We start from the raw sequence: 23,159 nt of genomic DNA, 5'->3' as shown, positions 1-23,159 counted from the left end.
ATTCCCAAAGCACTGTCCTGGCCTAATAAAAGAGGCATAGATGTATTTCCATTTAACTGTGGACCAAGAAAATAATCACTAGCTGAAAGATTAGGAAAAGAAAGGGAGAGGTCCTCATCCACAGTTTCGTCTGTGACCCTTCCTCACTTTCTCCTTCTTCAAGATTTGAACCAACCCTGGCACGAAGGAAGGATGTATTTTGCTTCAGGCCCGTTTTCCCATTGAAAACCAATTTCCAAGAAAAATGAAAAGTATAATTAATTAAAATGACCAGTAAGCTATACTGAAATATTCAGACACCAGCCATTCTGAAACCATCTAAAAACAACAAATGCATCAAATAAAGCCATATATTGTGACCCTTCCAGGCTGACAAACCTCACCAGCTGGTACATTTCCCTATACTGGACTGATGGGAATGTCTGAATGAAATAGGATCATGAAGACCCATCCACTGCATGAGAAATTAAATTTGCATCTGCATATATACTATTGAAAACAGACTCGTGTTGCCCTAAGAAAGAACCCTGCAGCCTGATGACGGATATTTTGTCAAAGACCCAGACATTCTGAGCGTGTAGAAATACAGGGATTCACGTGGGAAAGACAAACATCTTCAGCCCAAACCCCAAATATTTAAAAGAAAGATATGAAAATCATTGCAACAGATAAATTATCAGCTGACATCTGCTAGTAGAGACTGTTTCTGATCCCTGGCACCGATTATCCTATACTCACATTTTATCTTAGCTACCATAAAATGTTACCATGAAAGCTGTTTACTCAGAAAATGACATTGTATAAACTTAAATAAAACTATTAAGGGTTGTATTAATATTCACATTAACGAGCAAATAAACAGATTATATTGCTTTCACAAATCTTAGTTTACAAGCTATTTCTGCTGCCTCTACCAGTCAGCAAGACACCCAATAGCTCTGATTCACAGTGTAACCCTCATTTATCATGCAGCGGATGGGCCTTAGTGACTTGATATATTCACCAGCTTTCACAGCAAGGTTATTTAATTTTATCTATTTATGTCTAAATTTATATTTCATGAGGAAGGCTTCAGGATTTTAAGACTAACCTACTACCGAATACATCACCTGATAGAGTTGTCTGATTAGACAAGCAGCATGCAGATGTGCAAAATTACAGTGGTAAAATCAGAAAAACTTTTCCAATGTGGAATTGTAGGGTGTTGGATTGATCTGGGTTTGCTTGGCTTTTTTGATCCTTCCACTTTTCCAGTCCTCACAGCCAACAGAAGAGTCTCATAGGCAGAGACACAAGAAATAAAGTAGAAACTCATTATAGAAAGAAGGGGGGAAAAATCAAAAAGAAGCAAAGAACAGAGAATCAAGAAGACTCAGAAAGACTCCAGCCAATTAAATCCAAAGCTATAAAGTTAAAATAATTACACACATACCCACCAGCCTGCATACCTGCACACTCACATGCACACACACAAAAAAAGAAAAAGTAAACGAAAAATAAAAGATTTCCAGAATTATAATTATGACATCATGGCAATGGTTAAACCAATTAACAAAACTGAAAGAAAAAGGAGAGAGGTGTAGAGCGTTGGCTGTTGGAAAAAGACTCTGTTCCCACAGTAATTAAATGCAACAAGAATATTACTGATAAGATTGAATCATAATTAAGGAAATAACAAAATAAAAAAGGAAGAACAGAAAAAGAGAAAAGGAAAAGGGAGATGAAAGTAAAGTTATTTCAGGAGTTTTTATTATTAAATCAAACTGAAAAAAAATAGAAAATTAAAAACGTAGAAATGAAGATATCACAACAGGGATAAATTCCAATCAGTTAATGTTTTTTCACTGTCCTTCAGATACCAAGATCCAGAAAAGCTGGAGAAACTCTAGCAGTTCCATTGAGCATCCCCATTGCTCCATTACTTTCTCCCATCTGCCCATCCCGCTAAAACAGAACAAAGTTTTCCCCAGCATTTTCTCCCCTCCCCTCCATCATTTTCTCCCCTCCCCTCCATCATTACCTGCCGCAGGTTGCGTGTCACCTTAACGTCATGCCATGCGTTGTCATTGAACTTGCCATTGACCGGTTCCACAATGGCCTCGAAGGCCCCAGACCCCAGGTTAATGACCAACGAAACTGCACCGTCTTTCAGGGCCAGGTTGACATAATCAGCTGACTTGCCCGTGTGCAGAATGAGCCCGTTGCGTTGCCATGTCTTGAAGGAGAGAGTGATCTCATCGCTGCTGCTCTGGATGGGGTTTTGCGACAGGTCATAGCAAAGGTATTCGGAACCACGGAAAGTGGCCATGTTCTCATCTCGTGCTGGAAAAAATGGGAAACAAAAGGACTATTCAGCAGTCAGCCAAGAAGAGATTTAAGGTTGTCATGAAATTTCTATGTGATCCCACAGCACTGTTAATGTTTTATAGAGCTATATATCATGGCATGCTAATGACTGTACAGCTCCTCTTGTCATATGGCTATCAAGAGAATTAACAGCAGGGTCCTCGGTACCGGAGAAATTCAGTGCTGTGTTTTCAGTTGCACTGCAGCACTGTCACCATAGGGACCGTTCAAAAGTACGCAGTGGAGTCTAGGGAAAGTACATTTAAAGACACTGCTATGAGACACTTCGCATCCTTTTTGGGAGAACAATGGAAAATGCTACCAGTCACGACATGACCATCACACAAGTATTCTTCCAAAAGAAACCAGCATTTCCCAATGATCGGTATTTAAATTAATGTCTAATGTCGTCTGAACTTATCTTAACCCATCTGCCAGGCAATTTAAGATGGGCATCAGAACATAATCCTGAAAGAGCTGCCCTTTTCTTTCAGCTGAATGACAGACCAAGCACACAAGAGAGCCACACGAAGTGTCCTATAGCTTCCTTGTCTGAGACCATCAGGGAAGTCCACATCAAACATTTTGTCCACAGCTGTTAAGTAACAACGTTGCTGGTAAACACATCTCAGAACTTTACCTGTTTGATCACCTTATCCAGAAAATCTGTACTGGACAAGCATATAATTTTCATACAGCGAAAATAAACATGGGGAATTATTCACAGCACATGACATGAAATATTTCTTCATTAAGAAAAAACATTTCGTCTGTACAGTAAGGAAAACCACTGAACTAATTTCTTAACAACTGGAGGCAGCATTTGAATACCATAAAAATCCTTCACGTGAGCTGGAAGTCCACCTCCCAGTACCTGGGCTTCCACCTCACCCAGAGCCAGCTCTGCTGCCGCACTGCGCTCAGATGACCTGAGCCAGCTGTGTACCCCAGTTTGGCCCAGTAGAAGAAATTTAAGATGGTGCTGGTAAAGCTTGCAGGAGGGCTGTCTGTAGCCCATTCCTACTAGTGTTGTCTGGGGGAAAATGGTACTTACAATGGAGTTTACATAGATCCCCCCCTCCCCATATTGCAGCACCTTCCTGACCCCCAGCTGTGAAAGCAAGCCTCAGCATGAATAAACTAGATGGTACAGGCAGTCAAGCTATCATTGCTTGCAATCTCCTGCAGAAGACAAGTGCTGGTGCTATTACCAATTACATTAATAGCATTTTTCTGCTTCATTTTGTCTCATTTAGTAATCTTAATACAGATTAAGCAGTATTTATTAGTACAAGACTGAAGGGGAAGTACTTGTCGTAGCCATTCTTGAAAAATAACTGCATGGTAAAATATCTGCCCTCACAGCATGGAACAGTGCTGACAGAACAGCACAGTGTTGCAACATGAACATATATCATCCTCAAACAATAGGTGTGCTTTAAGCAGAGACTTTTGCAGTCTTGATGGAGGGTATCGCAGAATAAACTCATTAAAAAATCCAGCACTTTGAAGGCAGCAGTAATGCATGTTTACACTTATGTAAGCGAACCATGTGTCTATACATCCTGGCATGCAAACACTAAGACAAATTACTCCATGCAACAGTACAGGTTGGGAGCCAACTGGCTCAAAAGCAGCTTTGTGAAAGAAGACCTGAGGGCCCCAGCAGAGAAGCTGCACCCACGTCAGCAGTGCCTGCCCTTTCAGCAAAGGCCGGCCACATGCTGGGCTGTGTTAGCCAGAATGCAGACAGCAGGCCGAGGGAAGCAATTCTTCCACTAATGGACACTGGCGAGACCACACCAGGAGCATTCTGTCCAGTATCAAGCTCTCCCATATAAAAATGGCTTTGGCATACTGGAGCGAGTCCAGCAAACAGCTACCGCAGTGCTCAAGGTGCTGGAGTAGGTGACATGTATGGAGAGGCTGGGAAAGCTGGGTTTGTTCTACCTCAAGGAGAGACAACTCAAGGAAAATGTTACTGTCCTCTACAATGACTCAAGACAGGGCCAAATTCTTCTCAGAGGTCTGCAGAAGAGGGATGAGAGGCAACAAACATAGCTAGAATACAAAAAATTCCTATTCTGTATGAAAAAAATGTTTCATCTGAGGATGGTCAGACCCTAGCAAGGGCCTAAAGAGACTGAAATCTCCATCCTTCAGAAACACTAAAAACTTGATTATGCAGAGTCCTGAGCTGCTGCTCAAACTGGGCCTTCTCCAAGGTAGTGGTTGGACCACATGGCCTCAGGAGGTCTCCTCCTAATTACTTAGTTCTGTGATTCTATTCTGAATACATTTCACTACCACCAAGGAGCTCATCCGCTTGTGTCAGTGTTCAACCAACCTGAGCGCAGAGGGCTGATACTGATTGCAGTTCTGGAAGTCAGAGCCGAGTGCTTAACAACCCTCTCCACCATGGTAATTCCCCTGCCTAGTCACTCCTGCTCCATTGGAAGGGAATGTGTTACAATCAAGCCGGACATATGTTCTATGTATCTGCAGGTAATTCCCATCAGATAACCGGCGTCTGAGGGCAGGAGTCAAACAGGATCATTACGACTGAGCCTTCTTCCCACAGCCGTAGATGTGCCAAGCGCTGCATACACATTTCTCGTCTCTGGGAAGGGGGGCACGGGGGGTTGATTGTTCACACAGTACAAGACATATTAATAGAGCTCATTTCCACTTTTTCAACCACTTACACAAAATCTCACTGGTCTACTTAGTACAAAGGAGAAGGTAAAGAGTAGATTAGAAATCTAAATGGTAATTTAAGGCAACCAGTGCACTCATCAAAACAGAGCAGAGAAAATTCAGAGAGATATTGCTTTTACTTGTACGACTGGTCTTAATATAAGGTGCCATCAACCCACCTCTGGGTACAGCTACCTCATCTGCCTGTTTCTATCAGTCATCTGCTTCTGACCCTTGTCACAGATGGGATTCTGGACCTGATCCATCTTTGTATCCTTCCTGTTCTTGGGAGAACATCACCCGTTTCTGTTTCAGATGTTGTTGTAGGGTTTTCTTTTTCCTTAAGTGGCTGTTCTGGACAGAGTCAAATTTGCAGATCACCACGCACAAAACCCTCACCCCATGCCTCATAACCGCAACGCCCAAGCTCAACGTACTCTAAGACTGTATCCGCCAAGCCACTAATTCCTAAACAGTTTACCAGTGGCCATGTGAATGGCTGGTTTACCAGTCTTAGGAAACGCTTTGGTGCACAGATCAGGCTCCGGTTGCTGAAGGGCTTGACTGTGTATTCCTCCAAGGTACAACACAGCAGCCTGCGTCAGGCCACGTGAAAGGTTTTTTACTACGTACAGCCTTTCCACACTGTCCTGCCTCTTAGGATGCTCTGACATATGTGATGGCTATGACCATAAAGCACATGAGAATTACCAGACAGCATGAAGGGGATAAAGGGATACAGGTTCTAACTACAACGTATGAAAAGAGCAAGCCCTGAGCAGGCTGCAGGTCTCCCAGTATTTCCACATGCTTTCAAGACATAACCTAGCGATGCCCAGAAGACCTGAGAGTGATGAACCGCTTGTTATTTGTTACCTCATGACCCTTGTGCTGTACATTTCTGAAGGCTCCACAAGTTGCACTGTGATATTTACAGCTTCTGTATACTTTAAACAGTGGTAGTGTACCAACAAGCCTCCGCACAGCAACACAGGTAACCTAGAACAGCTAAACTTAAGGCCCAACTCAAAGTCAACAGGAATCCTTGGTGTCACCAGAAGCAATAGGTTAAACCCTGGTTTTGCTGGGATGTGAAACCCTGTATATAGCAATTGATATTAACTTGAATTAATGATCTAGCTGATCAAGTGTGACAATGAAACTGCATAAAATAACATTTACATAAAACAGCATTTAGAATATGTTTGCAAATTCTTGATTTATACATGATTTGCAAGATTTATTTTTAAACTCAGTTAATGCCATTCAGATTTACAAAAAATAGAATCTGAAAGCAGGTCAGCCCATGTAAGCAATTAAACCTTCCATTTTACTCGTGAATATTAATCTAAAAGCTATTATTTATTTTCGAACACATTCACATAACCGAACTCTCTGCAACAGCTGGGATTTGCAGAGATCCAAGACAAAACTTCACCATCACTTTAAGAAGTGGGAAACTCTTATCCTTTTCTGACTAACCACTAATAGGCAAAGCTACAAGCAGTTACCATCACCACCCCACTGCAAAGCCAGGACTGCAAGTCTCAGATCTACACCTATTCAATTCCCCAGATCAGCTATCAGTCCCTATGGCTGATAGCAAAGACAGAAACAAAAGCATGGCCAACAACTACCTTAGCCAAGCTCCCAGCTTCTCTCCTCCCTGCAGAAACCCCAGAGCTTGCAGAGTCTTATGTTCCCAGGAGAGCTAAAGACTGGGGATCTTTCAATATTTTGCATGGTGACACTGCCTGTTCAGGAGAGCCAGATAGTAATTTGAACTTCAGTTTTTACACGCAAAGCTGCCTGCTACATGTTCCTGTCAAAGCTCCTTCTACATAGGAGGACTCAAATATTCAGAATTCACAGCATCATTAGGAAGTAGAGAAACCTTGGCATTGTGATTTCTGTGTGAGGAAACCAATGCACAGACATTTTAATGGATTTACTCATGGCGACCAAGAAAATCAATAGTAAAGGAATCATTTGAGTTCAGAAGTTCCTAGCTCCTCATCCTGGGCTCATTCCATAGGTTCTTGAACATTTGCAAAGAGAAACTAACCTCCTATTTTTCTCCAGTCACACCAAGAAGTCACCCCAGCAAAGAGTGTGGAGCAGAGGAGCCTCCAAAGTTTCGGATCATGCCAGAAAATAAATACTTCATGACTGTGAAGCCAAAACCAACAAATCCTAGAAGCACTGATTCTGCCCAGGGGCATGAAGTTCATTTCTCAACAAAAGCAGCATCTCATGTAACAGGATTTCTGGCCTCAGACACAATTAGGAAAGATTTAGAAAAAAATATTAAATGAACCGTGACTTTCCTGAAGTCTCCTGAAGAAAAAGTCAAGCAGCTCTCTTAAAAGTCAGCTGCTCGCCCTCCCACCTTCTGTCAAAGCCCACTGCATTACAGCTGTGCTCGGAGCAGTCCCTGTCTCAGTGGGGTTGGGTTTGCAGCCAACATTGGAGCACGTCTTCTGTCAGTGAGAAAAGCAAACACTTCGCACTGCTTCAGAATTAATAACCACTCCAGCGTTCGGTGGAATTTACCTTATCTGAGTGATTTTCTGTGCTTTGCACAGAAGAGCTGGTGCTGTCTGTTAATCTAGGAACGGTCTAACACTGTCAAGCTGCAGGCTTCTCTGCCAAAGCAGTGTGCACTAAAGACGGAGGCAGCAAAACAGCCAGGTACTCCCTTGACCTTCTGTCAAATAGTGGTCAACAAGGAAAATAGTATTTACAGAAACCTTTTCTCCCTACCATTTAACACCTCTCTGTAACTTTGGAAGATCCTACAGGTATGCAATTTGTCTTAAAAACTGCTGCCAAAGTTCCACTGACAACAACCACAGAACAGTTATTAAAATAGAGGATTACTGACAGGGGGAAAAACAAACAAACAAACAAACAAAAACAGACAGAAAAAAAACCCAAAATACCCCAACCAATCTTCACCACAAATCAGAACACAGAAGGAAAAATATCAATGTACTTAAAAGGTATTATGGAACAATAACTAAGCTAGTATAATAACGATATGATACAGTGTTGTGAAATACAGCTACACAGAAGGCCCAAGTGCACGTGAGAAAAGGCAGAAGTTCTCACTATTGGCATTAGTTCTGCTGCTTGAATGACGGTCCCTCCTCACCTGAGGACATGCCGATGGAGTATTGCAGCACAGCCATGCTACTCGGTGGCTGTGAACTTACTGCACATGGGCATCAGCTGTGCTTTCAGCAGCATGACACCTAACACAAGGAAACAAACTAATTCATTTCTCATGGGATGATGGGCTAGCTAACATCACAATCCTAGCAAGCACAACTGAATTTGGTGTTTCTGGCAAAATAAATAAATAAATAAATAAATAAATAAATAAATAGTGACATTTTTCCTGTACTGCTGAAACTAACAGGTGTTCCTGCTTTGTCGCTGTATAGCTGGGTATGGACATGACTAAATGTCTTCACAACAGTGCTTATATCTTCATCTCCTTTCTACACTAATACTTAAACTATAAACAATAAGGCCTAAAGTTTTAAAATTCTAATTGAGGTGTAGGAAATCTTTTGAACAGAGTCATAACAAATAAAAATGAATTCTACATATGAACAACATGAACTAAGGGGGAAATAGAAGCTGTTCTAGATGATAAGCTGTGACAGATCAAGGTGTTGCCTCCCAAAGGATGGGGCAGAACCCCAGTCTGGGCCAACTCCCACGAACTCTACAAGGAGGTAATTCTATCCTGGGAGCCACCTATAATAGCTATCATCCTCAATGTTACCGAACAGCGAACAATTTATGTTCCGAGTCACTTTCACATGTATCTGATGTTCCCTCAGAGGTTAGGGGAGGGGAAACTGTACATCAAATGTCACAGAAAATAACTCAGCCAACACCTCTGAAGGACAAAAAAGGTGAACTATTTCCGTCACCCTCCAAAAGAGTTGTCCAGCAACTGAATGCTGAAACCCTAATGAAAGCCCTCAGAAGCAATCAAAGCAGCTCACCCAGATTCATGTGATTAAAACAAAGCTGGATAGTTTAGCAATAATCAGGTTATTATTTTAAAAAGATGGTGACAGACTCCAGTAATAGGTACTAACAGCAGATTACTACATCCTCCATTAAGTTGTCCTTTTGTGCATTCCTCCTTTCTAGCCTTTGGGCAGGAAAAATAATACATCCAGATAGTTCTGTTTTTTCTAGTCTCATCATTCTTCACGTCACCTGATTGAATCAGTGGCACCACTAATCAAACCCTCTCGTAAGGTCCCATGCTCACTCCCTCACATACACACTTTTGTGCTCTCAATAGTCAAAAGCAAGTATTTGTTTGAAAAGTCTTACAGAACTTACTTAATTATTTAAATACCTAAGAAATAGCGTGCAAAACAGTCTTCTATGCATGAAGCATCTTCCAAGTATCACCAACAGTGATACTGAGATGGGGAAGCTTTGAGTCATATCATATACTGCATCTAAACCCCATAAACTGTAAAGTAAGAACATGTAAGTCATCTTAATGTCATAATGAGATGACTGAACTGACTGCATTGGTAAAACGTTATGAAAAGAATATTACCTCTAACTTCAAGGAAATTATGGGAATAAATTTTCAGAAGAAAGATTTTTTCTTGTTGGAAAAAAAAAATTGTCTGTAAAATCATAGAAAGATGTTATAATGGAGAAGATTAAGTGCTGAGCTGGAATCCCACAGTAAAAAGAGTAGTTTCCCAAATGCTTACTAGCTTTAAACCACTCTGGGTAATGTTAGATTTTTCAGAAATAGTGTCGTTTATTGTTTCCTCAGGCCCCTCATTCTCACTTATTGTATCTACATAATCTGTAACTTGGAAGCAGAGAAGAATCACAGTAACATCATCAGAAACTGTGTAGGTAAGAATCAATGGAGGACAACATCTCCCATCACATTTAAGAGATGCAAAGAGCTTAGGAGCCCAAAGCAAAGCCGAGCTGCACTCAACAGTCAGCGCTCTTTCAGTGCTGAACTCAAATTTCGCACGTACTGTACCAGCTCTGGTCTTACCCAAAAAGCTCTTTCATCTCACCAGAAAGACCAAAGGAAGCATTATGCTACACCAGAGAACACCAAGTGCCTAGCATGAATCATGCCCTCTCCTCCATTATCTGTTACTTTACACGTTACCCTTGGAGTTTAAAGGGAAATGCTTCCTAAAAGGTTCTCAGACTTAAGCCCAGAAGCGATCAAGGAGACTCGGCAATACAACGAATGTTCGTCTTTTTGTCAAACCTGACTAATCTTATTTCCCTGAGCTCCAAAGCTCTTAATGAAAACAGGAGGAAGAACTGCTTTCCCTAAAGATGCTGCATAACAGCTCCAGAGATGCAGGTTCCACCTCTGCTTGCTGCTGCCTCCGTCCTTGGACGATGCTCTTCGGGCTGGCTCCAACACAGAGGACGCTCTGACTCCCTGGACCGCAAATCATGCTTACGAGGTGCAGAACAAGTCCTGCAAAGTGACTTAGCTCTCCTGATGAATTTGGGCCACTGCACAGCAAAGGCTGAGCACAACGGGAGGCAACAGGCATGATAGTGCCTGAACTTCTAACCCAAAGAAAGGAGGAAGATCCCCTGGGCTCCTGGTCCTCAAACAGTTACCATACACTATCTAATGGGAAACATATAAAGCAGTTTCCATGTATCACTTTTATACATCAGTGATAGAGTTAATAGTCTGTTAAAAGCATGACCGCTTCACATTTCTGAAGCATGCACTTACTAAATATACAGTTGAAGTTCACACCATCTAAACAATTGAAAATTCAGACAAATGAAAAGCTGTTTTCCTTCTCAACCCTGGAAGATTCTTCTTCACTCAACAGTCCTTTCAACATCTCTTCAGAGAGAAAAAAAAAATAATCAGATGTATCACCAAAAATCTCCTACTTAGTCCACATGTTCAGCATAGACAAAAATTATTTAAACCTAGATTCATCGATAATATGATCCACAGATTGCCTGCTGACTCTCTAACCCACCTTTTCTGTCTTTTTCTGAAGGGAAGCAGAAAGCAGAAAGGTCTGAAGAATTTGAACCTGCGTGAATGAACCATTTACTACAGAAATCACCCAGCAGCATCATTTGCTCCAATACCACACAAAATAGCTGAAAAATGTGTTCATAAAATCTTTTAGCTAAAATGCTTTAATAACAGCAGTATTAGTACTACAATAATGAAAATGAATAAATAAGATGACATATGTCTACAAAAGATTATAGCATATGGTTAGTAACATCATTTTTTAAATTGCTCACCAAAATTGATCTAAATGACAAACTACAGGTGTAGAAGTCAGAACCTGAGCATTTTATTCTAAACTTTGCCACTGATTTACTGTGCAACCTGAGGCATTTAATTAACCTCGCCTGTCTCCATCTGTACTACAAAGATAACAAAAACATAGGTTAAGTCCCTGAGACCCATGGGAAAAGAACGCTCTACAAGTTTAATAGAACTTCTCTGCAAAACAAAAAATATTCCATATCTGTGAGAAGATGACACAAGCCAATGTCTTGCTTAACCCAAAATAAATTTTAACAATTTTATTTTACACTTCCTTAAAAATACATTTCTTAAAAAACAGAGCTCCATTTTAAAATAAAAGCATGAAACATGTTTATTTTGAAATGAATGATGCTGAATAAATCAATTTTAAACAATAATTTGCCTGAAATGATTGGATATATTCATGTAAATTCACAATTTGTTTTGGTTGAACAAAGTGTACTTTTTTCTTTTAATTTCTCTGAACAATTTTGCTACTCTTACTCCCAGCTCCAGAAGGTGCAGGGAAAGCAAGGTGTTGCTACTAATGGTGTCAAGGGCTCGGGTACCATGAAGATGTGCTGGGCATAAGAACTCCTCCAGATTCCTCACTGCTGAGCATGCATGAGGACAATTTCCATTGCTGCTGTATTTACTTTTTCTTATCTTTTTTATTTTGCTCTGTATTTCTTCTAATTTACTTATTTTCCTGGTGCATCATTCTCAAACATAAGGATGCCAGTCTCAGAATACACCACTCAGCAGAAATGTTGCCTTACGGACACTCAGCAAAGTGCAAGCTGACCAGAGAGAGAACGGCGCAGTACCGTGAACATAAACCCTGGATTTAACATACTCACCAGCCCTGCTCTCACAGAGGTATCTCTATTGCTGGGTTGTTACCCGGCCCCTCTGCCATTCTGTGTACAACACGCATGACAGCACAGCAGGGTACAAGCATGCAAGTGCACAGCTAAGCTCTCGATTCACCCGCTTCTTATGTCCTGTGTTTAACAGAAGTGCCATTGTTTTACGCAGACCACGCTTTTTTAAAAAACTGAAGCAACTTACACACCAACATTATATTCACCACCTAAGAGAGACCTCCAGTTCTTCAGCAGCAATCTGTATCCCAGTTGCAATCCCCAGTTTCACACTGCCCTTACTCTGCCAGCCTATTAAAAACCAGAAGTCAAACACAAAATACCAATCCTGATGGTATTTAGACCTGTTTACTACTCGGCATAGATTCAAAAGCACTGATATTCAGCTCATAGAACAGGATGCACCTATGGCATTTTTGTTCCTTACCATACTGAAAAACAAGGCCTTCCCCAAACTTTCTGACCTTAGTAAAAAGCCATAGCATTAGGGAGAACATTAAGCAGCTATTGCAGTCTTCCCTACATGTGTGGTAGGACTGGTCCTGCTTGGGAAAAAAACATGGGGAATGTTGGTGGGAGTCTTCCAAGACTGACTGCAGGAATGAACAACAAAGATTTACACCAACATTGAGAAAAGGAAAGTAGAATAGTGCATTCAGAACAAAAACATGTCGAAGGATCCTAGCGGGAGGAGAAATTCCTACTTCCATTGAATGGCAGTATTTCAGAAAACTCCTGGAAGCTTTCAAAGAAAGGGGCTGGAAGGACAGGAGCAGAGAGGCAGCACCGTAAGAGGTGCGTGTGTGCACTTGTGCATGCACATGCGCTTGTGTTAGCAGCAGCCTTCCAGCAGGCGTCACGCTTGCTGTTGAGCAGTGAAGTGTGAGTAGAAAAATAGTTAATGCTAATCACTGTAATAACACAATAATGATCCACAAAATTATCCTTTTCAATACCAGTGAGCGGTATTGAAAGCCATGCCCACGGGAAAGGGGAGATGCAAAGCAAGGTGAAAGGCAAAAGTGAGGCAGGAGAGAGATGCAGAGCGGGGCAGAGCAGCGCATGAGACTGCTATCGCAGGCTGCGGTAATGTCAGCTCCATACAGCTTCGGTGTTATCGGAAAGTGTGGATGTGTGGACCCCAGTACTGCCACAATATCAAAATACACTGCCAAACACTACTGCTACCCTTCATTTATGCTCGTTGTGAGACATCATTAGGACCATTTATGAAAGCAGCAGTATCCAACCCAATTTGAGGCACAACGATTCTTCTCAAAACAAAGCCACAGGCAAGGGACTGTTACAAGCTGGCACAGCAGCTATGGCCAATAATTATTTAGGGGCAAAAATACATGCATTTGTATGCAATGAGAAATAGCCTAGGCTTCTGCTATGTCGATACAGCAATAAGTTCATGTGTGTTTACCAGGGCAGTGGACACATACATGCGGGTATAGGCAGTACAATTGCACAGCATATTTCTGTAGAAAGGCGGGTAATGTGCATCTGAACAAACACAATATATACACATAAAGAGGACATGTACCCTTTGTTACAGCGTGAAAGGAAGCAGGCATCAGTGTGAAAAGATTTACGAGATTGAGAAACACATAAAACCACCTTGGAGTGGCTTTGATGCATACCTGCAAACTGCGGGAGCATTAGCATCCTCGTACATTTTACAGCACGTATGAGGGCAGGAAGGAAATGCATGGCACCCACATGTACGTACACAGAGAGTATGAACATGTGCCTTGACCAGGTGTAAATACCAGAGTGAATGCACACAGTCTCAGGGTGTAAGGGTGGACGACCACGGTGCATGAGGATGCAAGTGTGGGAAGCACAGCGAGCTCCAGCATTGCGCGCAGGGCAGGAGGGAGGGCGTGCCAGCGCTTCTGGCGCATGCTCCAACTTCATCCTGGGCTTTTTCCCTTCCTGCTTTAGGGTTTTTTTTCTGCGGCAGAACAGACTCCACGTCTACAGGGAAGGTGCTTAATGAGTCAAATCCAATCTCTTGAATGCCTTATCAGTTGTGGACAGGCCTGTTTCTGACAGCTGACCTTTCCCACTGCACGCTGCTGAAAAACCCATACACCACAAACAATTAACACAATGCCGAAAACATAAAGCTGAAGGAAGACTCTAGACCGTTACAGACAGCACTACAGACAGAAGACAGAGAGTGATGCACATAAAAATGACAGAAAGCAGCTACACAAGGGTTTGATTCCACCTTATTTTGCCACGCACACACTTTATTATCTTCTTTACAGCTTGGCTGCAGCAAATCTATGTGCAAAAACAAGCCCCGTGTAAAACAAGAAGGAAAAGCAGAGAGGACAGGGAACACTCTTGTGATGTTTATAATGACATTAAGCCTATACACAAATAAATACCTGTCTGATTAAATATATGCAAAGCTGATAGAAGGAGCAAAGTTCCTTACTATAAAACAAAAGCACACAGAGTAGAGGAGGTGAAGACAAGTATCACCCTGCCATCCTATACCTCTGCTGTTGTGGGACTAGCTCCTAACAGCTCATAGATAAATACATTCATTAAAAGAACTAAACAGAATACACCTGAGTTAGGAACTTGAAAAATAATAAAACCTATAAATAGTCTCTCATAATAATGACAAGGAGGCTCATCCCATAAAGAGTGCTACTGTTCAGTACTGTAAGCCAAGCAACATCTCCCGGGAAGCACAAAGACCGAAACATGAAGTGGGTTGTCTAGTCAGTTGTCCAAAGGATTTGCTGCCTAGGAAGGGCTCAGAGAAAATCTGCATGCTCTCAGCTCTACTGCAAGCTCAGTGCAAGACTTGAGCAAACCATACGCATTGCATTTTGTGAAGCCTCTCTTCACTAACGTGATTTTCTGTAGTAGCTGCATGCTACCAACATGCTTGAAGATCAAGACCAACGTATCTCAAATTTCAAGAACAAATCCTAGGCACAGACAATTCACACGCTAATTTAAGAAAGTAGACATCAATCTTCTGTGCAATACTCTCCCTGTATATCAAAAGAGTGGGTTAAGAGGTACTGAAAGTCATATGAGGTCAGAGAGTGGTGGAAGCTCAACAGCAATGCAACAGATGTTTCAGATTAGCATCTCTACCTGGTAAAGTTGTTGATGAACAGAAAAAGTACTTAGGTAAAAGTATTCTGGCTAATCACTGGAAACATAAAAGATCCCTTCAAACTCCACCAAACCAAAAATATTTTGAAAATAAGTATTTCATTATGGTGGAGGTTTTTTTGTATTCAACTGAAAAAGTTGTATCACGATTGTAATTGTTTCTTGGCTATTTCCATGTGGTCTTTTGATGTGTACATATTACATGAATTTACTTCAATGCAATAAAAATTCATGCTTAGTATATACTTTAAATCTCTTAAAGTAGTTCTCAGCTCACATATTTTCATAAACTTCTGAAATTATCGATGCTGTTTAGAATAACAAATCACAGCTATTCTATCAGTTCATTCAAAATTAGTCATTTTCTATCATCAATGAAATGATGTTGATGTCTCGATGTAAGAGCAAGAATGAGCCCAGCTGTTTTCATTAGTTCAAGCTCCTGGGTAGCACAATATTATTAAAGCTTTGTACAAGTTACCAACACCAACACTGGATATCAAATAAAACCAATAAAAAACAACACCCAAATTAGTTCTGCTCTTCAGTACTGTAAGCCAAACTCTGAACCCACTGTCTCTGATAAAAATTAGGTGTAATTTGTATGGTAATCAGTGAAGGAATACTGCTGGATGTAACACAGTGATCATGCTGGTATCTATGTTCATGTTATTTTTTTTTTTAAGCCTGTTGCTAGAAGGTCAGAAGTGATGTAATTCTCACTCTTAGAAGCAAAGCCCAGCTGCTGTAAAAATTACTTTTCAAATCTCCCTGCAGGAAATGTGACACAGCCCTTGTGTTACATCAACTGTTGAAAAATGTGTGTTTCTCTTTCGGTTCAGAAAGGTGCTACCATTATTTTCCTGGAGATCAGATTGCCCCAGGGCATCCTGATTTCAGTGGTTTTGTGTCTTGGGGTCTAGTCTTGTTTTGTTTTAAATAGCAAAGATTCATATTCTAATCTAAACACCAGGGGCATACATATATTTTATGAATATTTTCCAACCCCTGTTTTACCAAAGTGTTGTCCCTCTTCAAGCTGTTCCGCAGACTTTAACAACTCCATTAACCACCCACCCCCGTGGTCTTGCAATTTTGGAACTGAAAGCCGGCCAGAGGTTTTGGGAAGAAGGGGAGGCAGCTCTGGTCAAGACCCACAGGAGAAACCTTTGTGTATCCTTGTAGATGGCCAGGGTGAGAGATCACTGAAATGCCTACTATGTGGACAGGATCTCTATTTCTGAAATACAAGACAATTCTGAAAACAGACTTTGGCAAAGAAACCTCCAGAGCCTGCAGGTTAATTTTCTCAACAACTATCTGGTCAAAGGTGCTCAGCTGCAATAAAAGTGGGTTTTTTTCCCTGTAACTGCTAAGTTTGCCACTACTTTATGGAGTCACAGACAAGCTGGCATCTTTTTATGCACTATCTTTAGCAACAGAATTTTGGCAGACCAAGTTCTACTCATACCTTCATAATGCTGTGATCTCTTATAGGGCTGCTGAAGGATGACTGTTGGCAGAATTTGGCCTTGACATTATTTTGTTTATACATATATATATATATGTCAGAACAAGGTACAACTTATTTTCTCAGAACTGTGTTGGCTCTGCATAGCTAACAAAATAAAAGGGGGAAATTACGTATACATTTAGGTAATTTATCTATCTACATATGCAGTTTTATCCTTACACTCATGCAACTGGACTCAGAAAAAAAAAAAGAAAAAGAAAAAGAAACTCCATTATATATTTTTTCCTGAATTTTACACTTTTTCTTGCTTGTAACTATACTTCAATCTCAAAATGAAAAGGAAGCTGTGCAACTGAACTGCCTTGGAGGACAAAGGAGCAAGAGAACTCACTGCACGTAGTACATAGCAATACTAAAAGCTTTTGTACTGTTACCCTATGACTTACAACATTGAGCTCCCCCATCTGCAGCCCACAGAGGATCACGTCGTTCTTGCTGCTGTCTATACACATTTCTGGAGCATCACTTTCCTGTTTCTTTGTCCTACAGTTGACTACCTAGATTGCAAACTTCTGTGATCTGCTAGTTTGACTGTACCGTGATGCATGAATCATAAGACAGAGTTGGCGCCCCCTCACCAGCTATGTCTCCTTGAATAGCCTCTACAATGAATGTTAGTTAAAAAAAAAAAAAAAAAAAGTTCTCAAGTTGCATAGCTATCAGCAGACAAATGTTAGTAATGACCTTAAGATTTCATAGCATCTGGTAGAACAAGCTTGTTAGCCCCAAAGATTCTGTTTCTCAATGGAAGTGAATTAAGAACTGATTTTCAAGCTCTTACAAGAACTGTAGCAGCTCTATAAAGTACTTTTACTCCTTGGTGATCCTGGCGTGGTTTAGAAGTATGTGCTGAAATTGCTTCATTTGGCAGAACTGAGGCTCAAGAGATGAAAACGATCGCTACCAGGAATTGTGAGCATCAACCAACTACAATTTCTGGTAGCCATGCAAGCACCAGTCAGAACAGGCTGTGATGAAGGACCTGGGCAGTGTGGCCAGACCTCCTTATCCTTCAAGGTGTTGCAGCCCTGCAGGCACAGGAGCCTCCAAACCCTACCTGTGCCTACTTCTTCACCTCTACAAAAGAAAGAAATTGCTACAACCAATACATAGAGCTCTTCCCAGAGCAGGGTGTATCTTATGTGTATAGCTCTGCACCAACACTGCGTAACCACTGAGGATTGGAATGCAGTTGGGTATATGATCTTTCTTAGCTGCAAGGGGAGTTTAAAGGGGCAGAAAGAAATTACAACAATGGGAGGCTTGGCTTTTGCACATCAAGCAGTGACCCTGATGGAGAGGCTGGACACTCGTGTTTCTGCGCAACAGGTGAGCGTGCAGAATATGTCATATCACCTACTTCATGGTAGCTGCCCATGTGCATCACCATACACTTCAGTGAATGCAAGGCAGCTCACATCTCAATATGAATAATCTAGGTTAGCTTGCTTTCCCTTAGATTTACAAGTGTACACATGTGGTTGTTTTAGAGTAGGTAAATTCATAGTCTAGCCTGTCTCAGAGTGATTTGTTATTGTGGCAATAGCCCGAGTCAGCTGCCTCCCTTCCAGCACCACCCACCTGGTATTCTTTATGAAATTTTTTCAGCATTTGGTTTTTTCACTAAAATGTTCTGGGACTCTCCACAAGCTCCCTGGGTAGTGCTAAAGATGAACACACCGTTTCCCGGGTTGAACTTCAAATGTCAATGGCTCCAGCCCTCCTTCACCCCCTTGGTTAGATCTTCTGTGAATCACTAACTCATAAACACAATCCATAACCTGTAACATCTGAGTTTATCAGTTATTTCCCTACTGCTGCATCTGCCTGCCTGAGCTGTTAAGCTTCCATTGGGATCGACATACGCCTCTGATAAAGGAATGTTTGTTTGCTAACTGCTTGATATTGATGTGTTTACAGTGAACACCGGCACAAAGGGAGGGGGAATAACAGATTAGGGACCAGTTCAAGCAGGTTATTTTTATAACACTTATGCATACAGTTACAAAGAGCCTTCATGGCTTTATTTCAATGGGCAGAACCACAACAGGAAGAACTATGGGTTTTTTTACCATCTGGCATCACACCGTAGCAATCAGCTTTAAAAGCAGATACATAGGAAATAAGTCATACTTGATGTTCCTGCTTGATTCTAAATAGCTCAAAATGCCCTTATAAAGTGGCCAGTAGAAGCTCAGATTATGAAATCAACAGATGACCAAAAGAAAGTATATTCAGCAAATAGCAGAGCATCATCTTCAATGCAGATTTTGTCAACCGATTTGCTAGATCTTACTAACAACCTGCTGGAGGTCTCTAACTTTGCCTTCTGCTCACTAGCATTCCTGCAGCCCACTCAGTGCAACAGGCTGCCCACTTTGGAACAACCACATGGCTGCGTGGGAGCTGATCCCTGGATGGGCAAGTTATAAATGATCCATATGTGACAAACCTATATCACAAAACAATCAATGCAACCCACTCATCGACTGTCTTAGCAGAAGCCAGCAACTGAATGAACTATGGATATTAAATTCCTCTCCAGAGCAACTTTCTGAACCAGGCAAGGCTCTGATGCACGCCCGTTAGCCATCTGCACAGTATTTCAGTCAAAGATGACTCTCCTAGCTTCAGCCTCATCTCGTGCATCTAAGTGTTTTCTATTTAGGCTGTTAATGATGGACAGGGAGCATGAAAAACAAAAGGTGAAAGGGACAGAAGAATAGAGTAGCGATGGAAGATATTTTAAAAGCCAAAAATGAGCCTGCTTTCTCCTCCTAAAGACAAAGCCAGAGGAAGGGCTCCCTGGAGAAGATGGTCTGTGTTGTTTCATCTGTGAATATGCAAGTTCATGTGTGCAAGCACACGCACAGCTGGAGCCTTCTTCCTCTGGTGGAGCACATAGTGCCTCCAGGGCAGTTCCCATTAAATTGGCATTACTGTCATGCTGCGTGCGGGCATGCAGTATGTTCAGCAAAGCAGAAATCCACAGACATGCAAGATCCTACTATGTACGTAGAGGTACAGTCATTACAAATGCATGCAAAAGTTGGCTTCGCACCTGCACATGTGACATGTCTGTACATGCTAACAGATACACGCATGATGACATACATGCGCATTGGTCGTAGGAGTGCTTTTGTACATGCGTGCACAAGCAGTGGCCGTGTATTTACATTGGCTGGGCAAGGTTCCTTTCTCTCTATTTCATTGAATAGGAAAAGGCTGTCAGCAATTTCCTTCTGTCAACAGCTGGGAGATGCTTTCTGCAGTTAGCTGCAATTTGTTTCAATTATGTGTATTAATCATAGCCTGCTCCTGATGGTATTCTTCATTTAAAAAAAAAATAAAAAAAAAAATCAGGGCTTTTCTTTTTAACAAACCACTTCCTCTCTCACGATGGCACTTAATGACTGCAGGTTTGTTGAGAGAGGAGAAAAAAAAAAGTAAAAGAAAAAAGGGAAAAGAAAAACCCAGAGGCTTCCACGTTTGCTTATTTCATTAATAAGCACCATGGCTCAAGAAGCGGGCAGGGTGTGCAGCTGAAATGGGGGTCAGTGTACTGGCATTTCAATTGTGGAGAAAGAACAGGGTTTATATCTAAAAATCTCCTTACTGCAGAGTGGATGGAATGACAGACATTAAGGATTTTTGGACTCCAGCTTGCTTCCTTTGAAGCCTAAGCTCCTTGGCAATCAGTTTCCCACTGTTTTAATATCTTACGACAGGGATCAATTTTAAAGATGCTGGGAAAAACAGTGAAAGACTGGGAAACCCATAGCTGCCCAAAGCCTCTCCCAAAGTCTATTGGAACACAACCAAAGTATCAGTGAGGATGAATTGTATTTTACTGATCAACTGCACATCAAGCTGCTATGTCTCAAAGTTGCACATGTGAGTGCTAACATGACTTCTGAGGAACATACTCTACATTTGCAGCAAAGCAGTAAATAAAATGCTGACATTCTGGAAATATTCTAGTTAAATAAGCTCCTTTGCAGAGACATGATGACATGGAAGGACATAAGCAAAAAAGGACCTCTCCTTCTTTCTCATTACCTCCTTTCCCCTAGTGCTTATTATCTTACCTGGTATCATTAAAGGCTCCTCCCACACTCATGTCTCATTAACCACAGCAAGGGCTGGCTAGCTTGGAGAACTTAGGAAGCATTGTACAGATTTTACTCAGAGGTATAAACATTTCTGGGAAACTGCTAAGATCCAAGCAATGGATACTCACGCTACAGCCCTGTAATTTTACATCAGAAATTATCCGAGTACCAAAAACATAGATGATTTGCAAGACAGGATCAACGCATTTTATCAATGCTTGGGTTAGGGGAACGCCTTGCTAGAGTAACAAGAGAATTTTAAGATCTGTACTGCTTAAAACTGTATTACAGCGAGTCCTTGCAAAATTCACTTTCTAAGAATCTGCTTAGCTAGATTTGCTGACTGCATCACACTCAGGGAAAAGAAGAATGATCCTACTGTAGGTCCATATGGTACAATGTGTATAAATACATCACTTGGAGAATTTAGGCCTACTCTTACCTTAAGATTTAATGGCACAGATATATCAGTTGGGTGTACAAAAAAGCACCCAACATCTCTTGTAATCACGCTTTCAACAATCACAATATCATGAGTGCAGATGTCGTTATACTGGCAGAAAATACAGCTTTACTGGTATGATTACTTTTAATAAGGGACGAGGCACACTAGTAAAAGAATTTATAAAGGGCATCTGTATTCAAAGGAGCTCTTTGCATGCCTAGGTCGATAAAGCCCTCCAGGCACAAGCAAGGCCTCCAACAGTTTCTGCATCACACAGGTTTTCCAGGACACCAACATCAGGCAGGGATGAAGTGATGTGATCCTGGACATAGATAAAATGTTAACTGTGGTAAGTAGGGACTGGGCAGCTGGCAGAGCTCTGCCACACTGTGTGAACGCACTGCACAGATGGTATACATTTTGGGGGAGAAGATGATGCTATAGCTCCCCTACTTTACGCATCAAAAGCATATCTGGACACTGACGACCAGCAAAGGTCACTCACAGAGATGCAGCTACACCACACGACTATATGCCTGTGAGGATTTCATGTTTCTTTGCATGAAGACGCGAAGGCAAGAGGCTGTACTGAAAGAGCACGCTTCTGCCTGTGTGAACTGCATCCACACTGACAGCCCTTTGCTGATGTAAGAGCAGCCTTTGAGCCAAAGCAATGAGTTTCACAGGCCTCAATTCAGCTAAAATGTAGGTTCCCAAAAGTTCATCGCTTAGTTTGAAGCTGTATCTGCGGAGGGACAGGTCTTACAAGACCTGAGAGAGGACCACTTGCTATCATCAGTGCCCCTGGTTCTGTGACATTTCAGATCTGCACAAGTAGGACATTTAGAAAAAATAACCCCACAGCAATCACAAAGTGCAACTAACCCTGGCTAACCAAGACTTGAGAGAGTCACAGCGTTAGGAACCATTTAGAAACCAACATGATCCACAATCCCAATACAAACTACCCAACCCCAGGGCACTCTGTGGCAAGCTGGAAATAAAACGCACAAACTCTGGCACCAGAAGAAGCAGGAGTGCATCCCTTCCATTAGCACTTTCCATTTCCACCAAAAACTTTCATTTCATTGTGTTGTCCTTGTCAAATTAAAACACAGCCCGCAGAAATACGTTGGCTGAAGGGTCATCAAGCAAACTTCATCCTCACTAGATTCACACTGACACATGCACAGAGACAGAAGAGAGAAGTAGGTTTAAACTAGAAAGAAAATGGAAACTCTGAAAGAAGCAAAAAGCTTGGGAGCTTCACAGAGCTCTCAGGCTTCAGACACAGCGTGCTCCGACACCAGGAACACAAAATCCAGTGGAATGTACGAGTGAGAGCACACGACAGAGGAGGTAAGATAGAAAAAGAGGTGAGTAAAAGAGTAAAACAAGAAAGAAGGAAAAGAAAGAAACAGCAGAAAGCAAAGAAGGGACAAGTGCAGGAACCAGCAGAAGAAGAAAAGAAGGAGGAGGAATAGAAAAGGGAACAGAAAGTGATAGACAGAAGGGTAGAGAAATCTCTGCTGGTACAGTAACAAATAAATCCCTGCAGCATGACAGGCGTCTGCTGAAGCATTTCATTTCCCCGCAGCATAATGGTGTGTTATTGCCCATTATCTGTTCTGTCAGTGCCAGAGTCGATATTAAATGAGGGGCAGCTGCATTT

General features: G+C 41.6%; 1 protein-coding gene across 21 annotated transcripts in view; it reads right to left on the bottom strand.

The window, feature by feature from the left end:
- The window catches only part of NRXN3 (neurexin 3), a 1,022,219-nt gene that overhangs the window by 752,967 nt on the left and 246,093 nt on the right, over positions 1 to 23,159 (bottom strand). For all 21 annotated transcript variants that reach the window (XM_055716439.1, XM_055716441.1, XM_055716453.1 and 18 more), the window contains exon 5: positions 2,021 to 2,322. In XM_055716439.1, the coding sequence (XP_055572414.1) occupies positions 2,021 to 2,322 (302 nt within the window). The remainder of the gene's footprint in view (positions 1 to 2,020; positions 2,323 to 23,159) is intronic.

This window comes from Falco cherrug, chromosome 7 (assembly GCF_023634085.1).
Source record: "Falco cherrug isolate bFalChe1 chromosome 7, bFalChe1.pri, whole genome shotgun sequence".
Taxonomy (NCBI): Eukaryota; Metazoa; Chordata; class Aves; order Falconiformes; family Falconidae; genus Falco; species Falco cherrug.
This window is presented reverse-complemented; position numbering and strand designations above follow the sequence as displayed.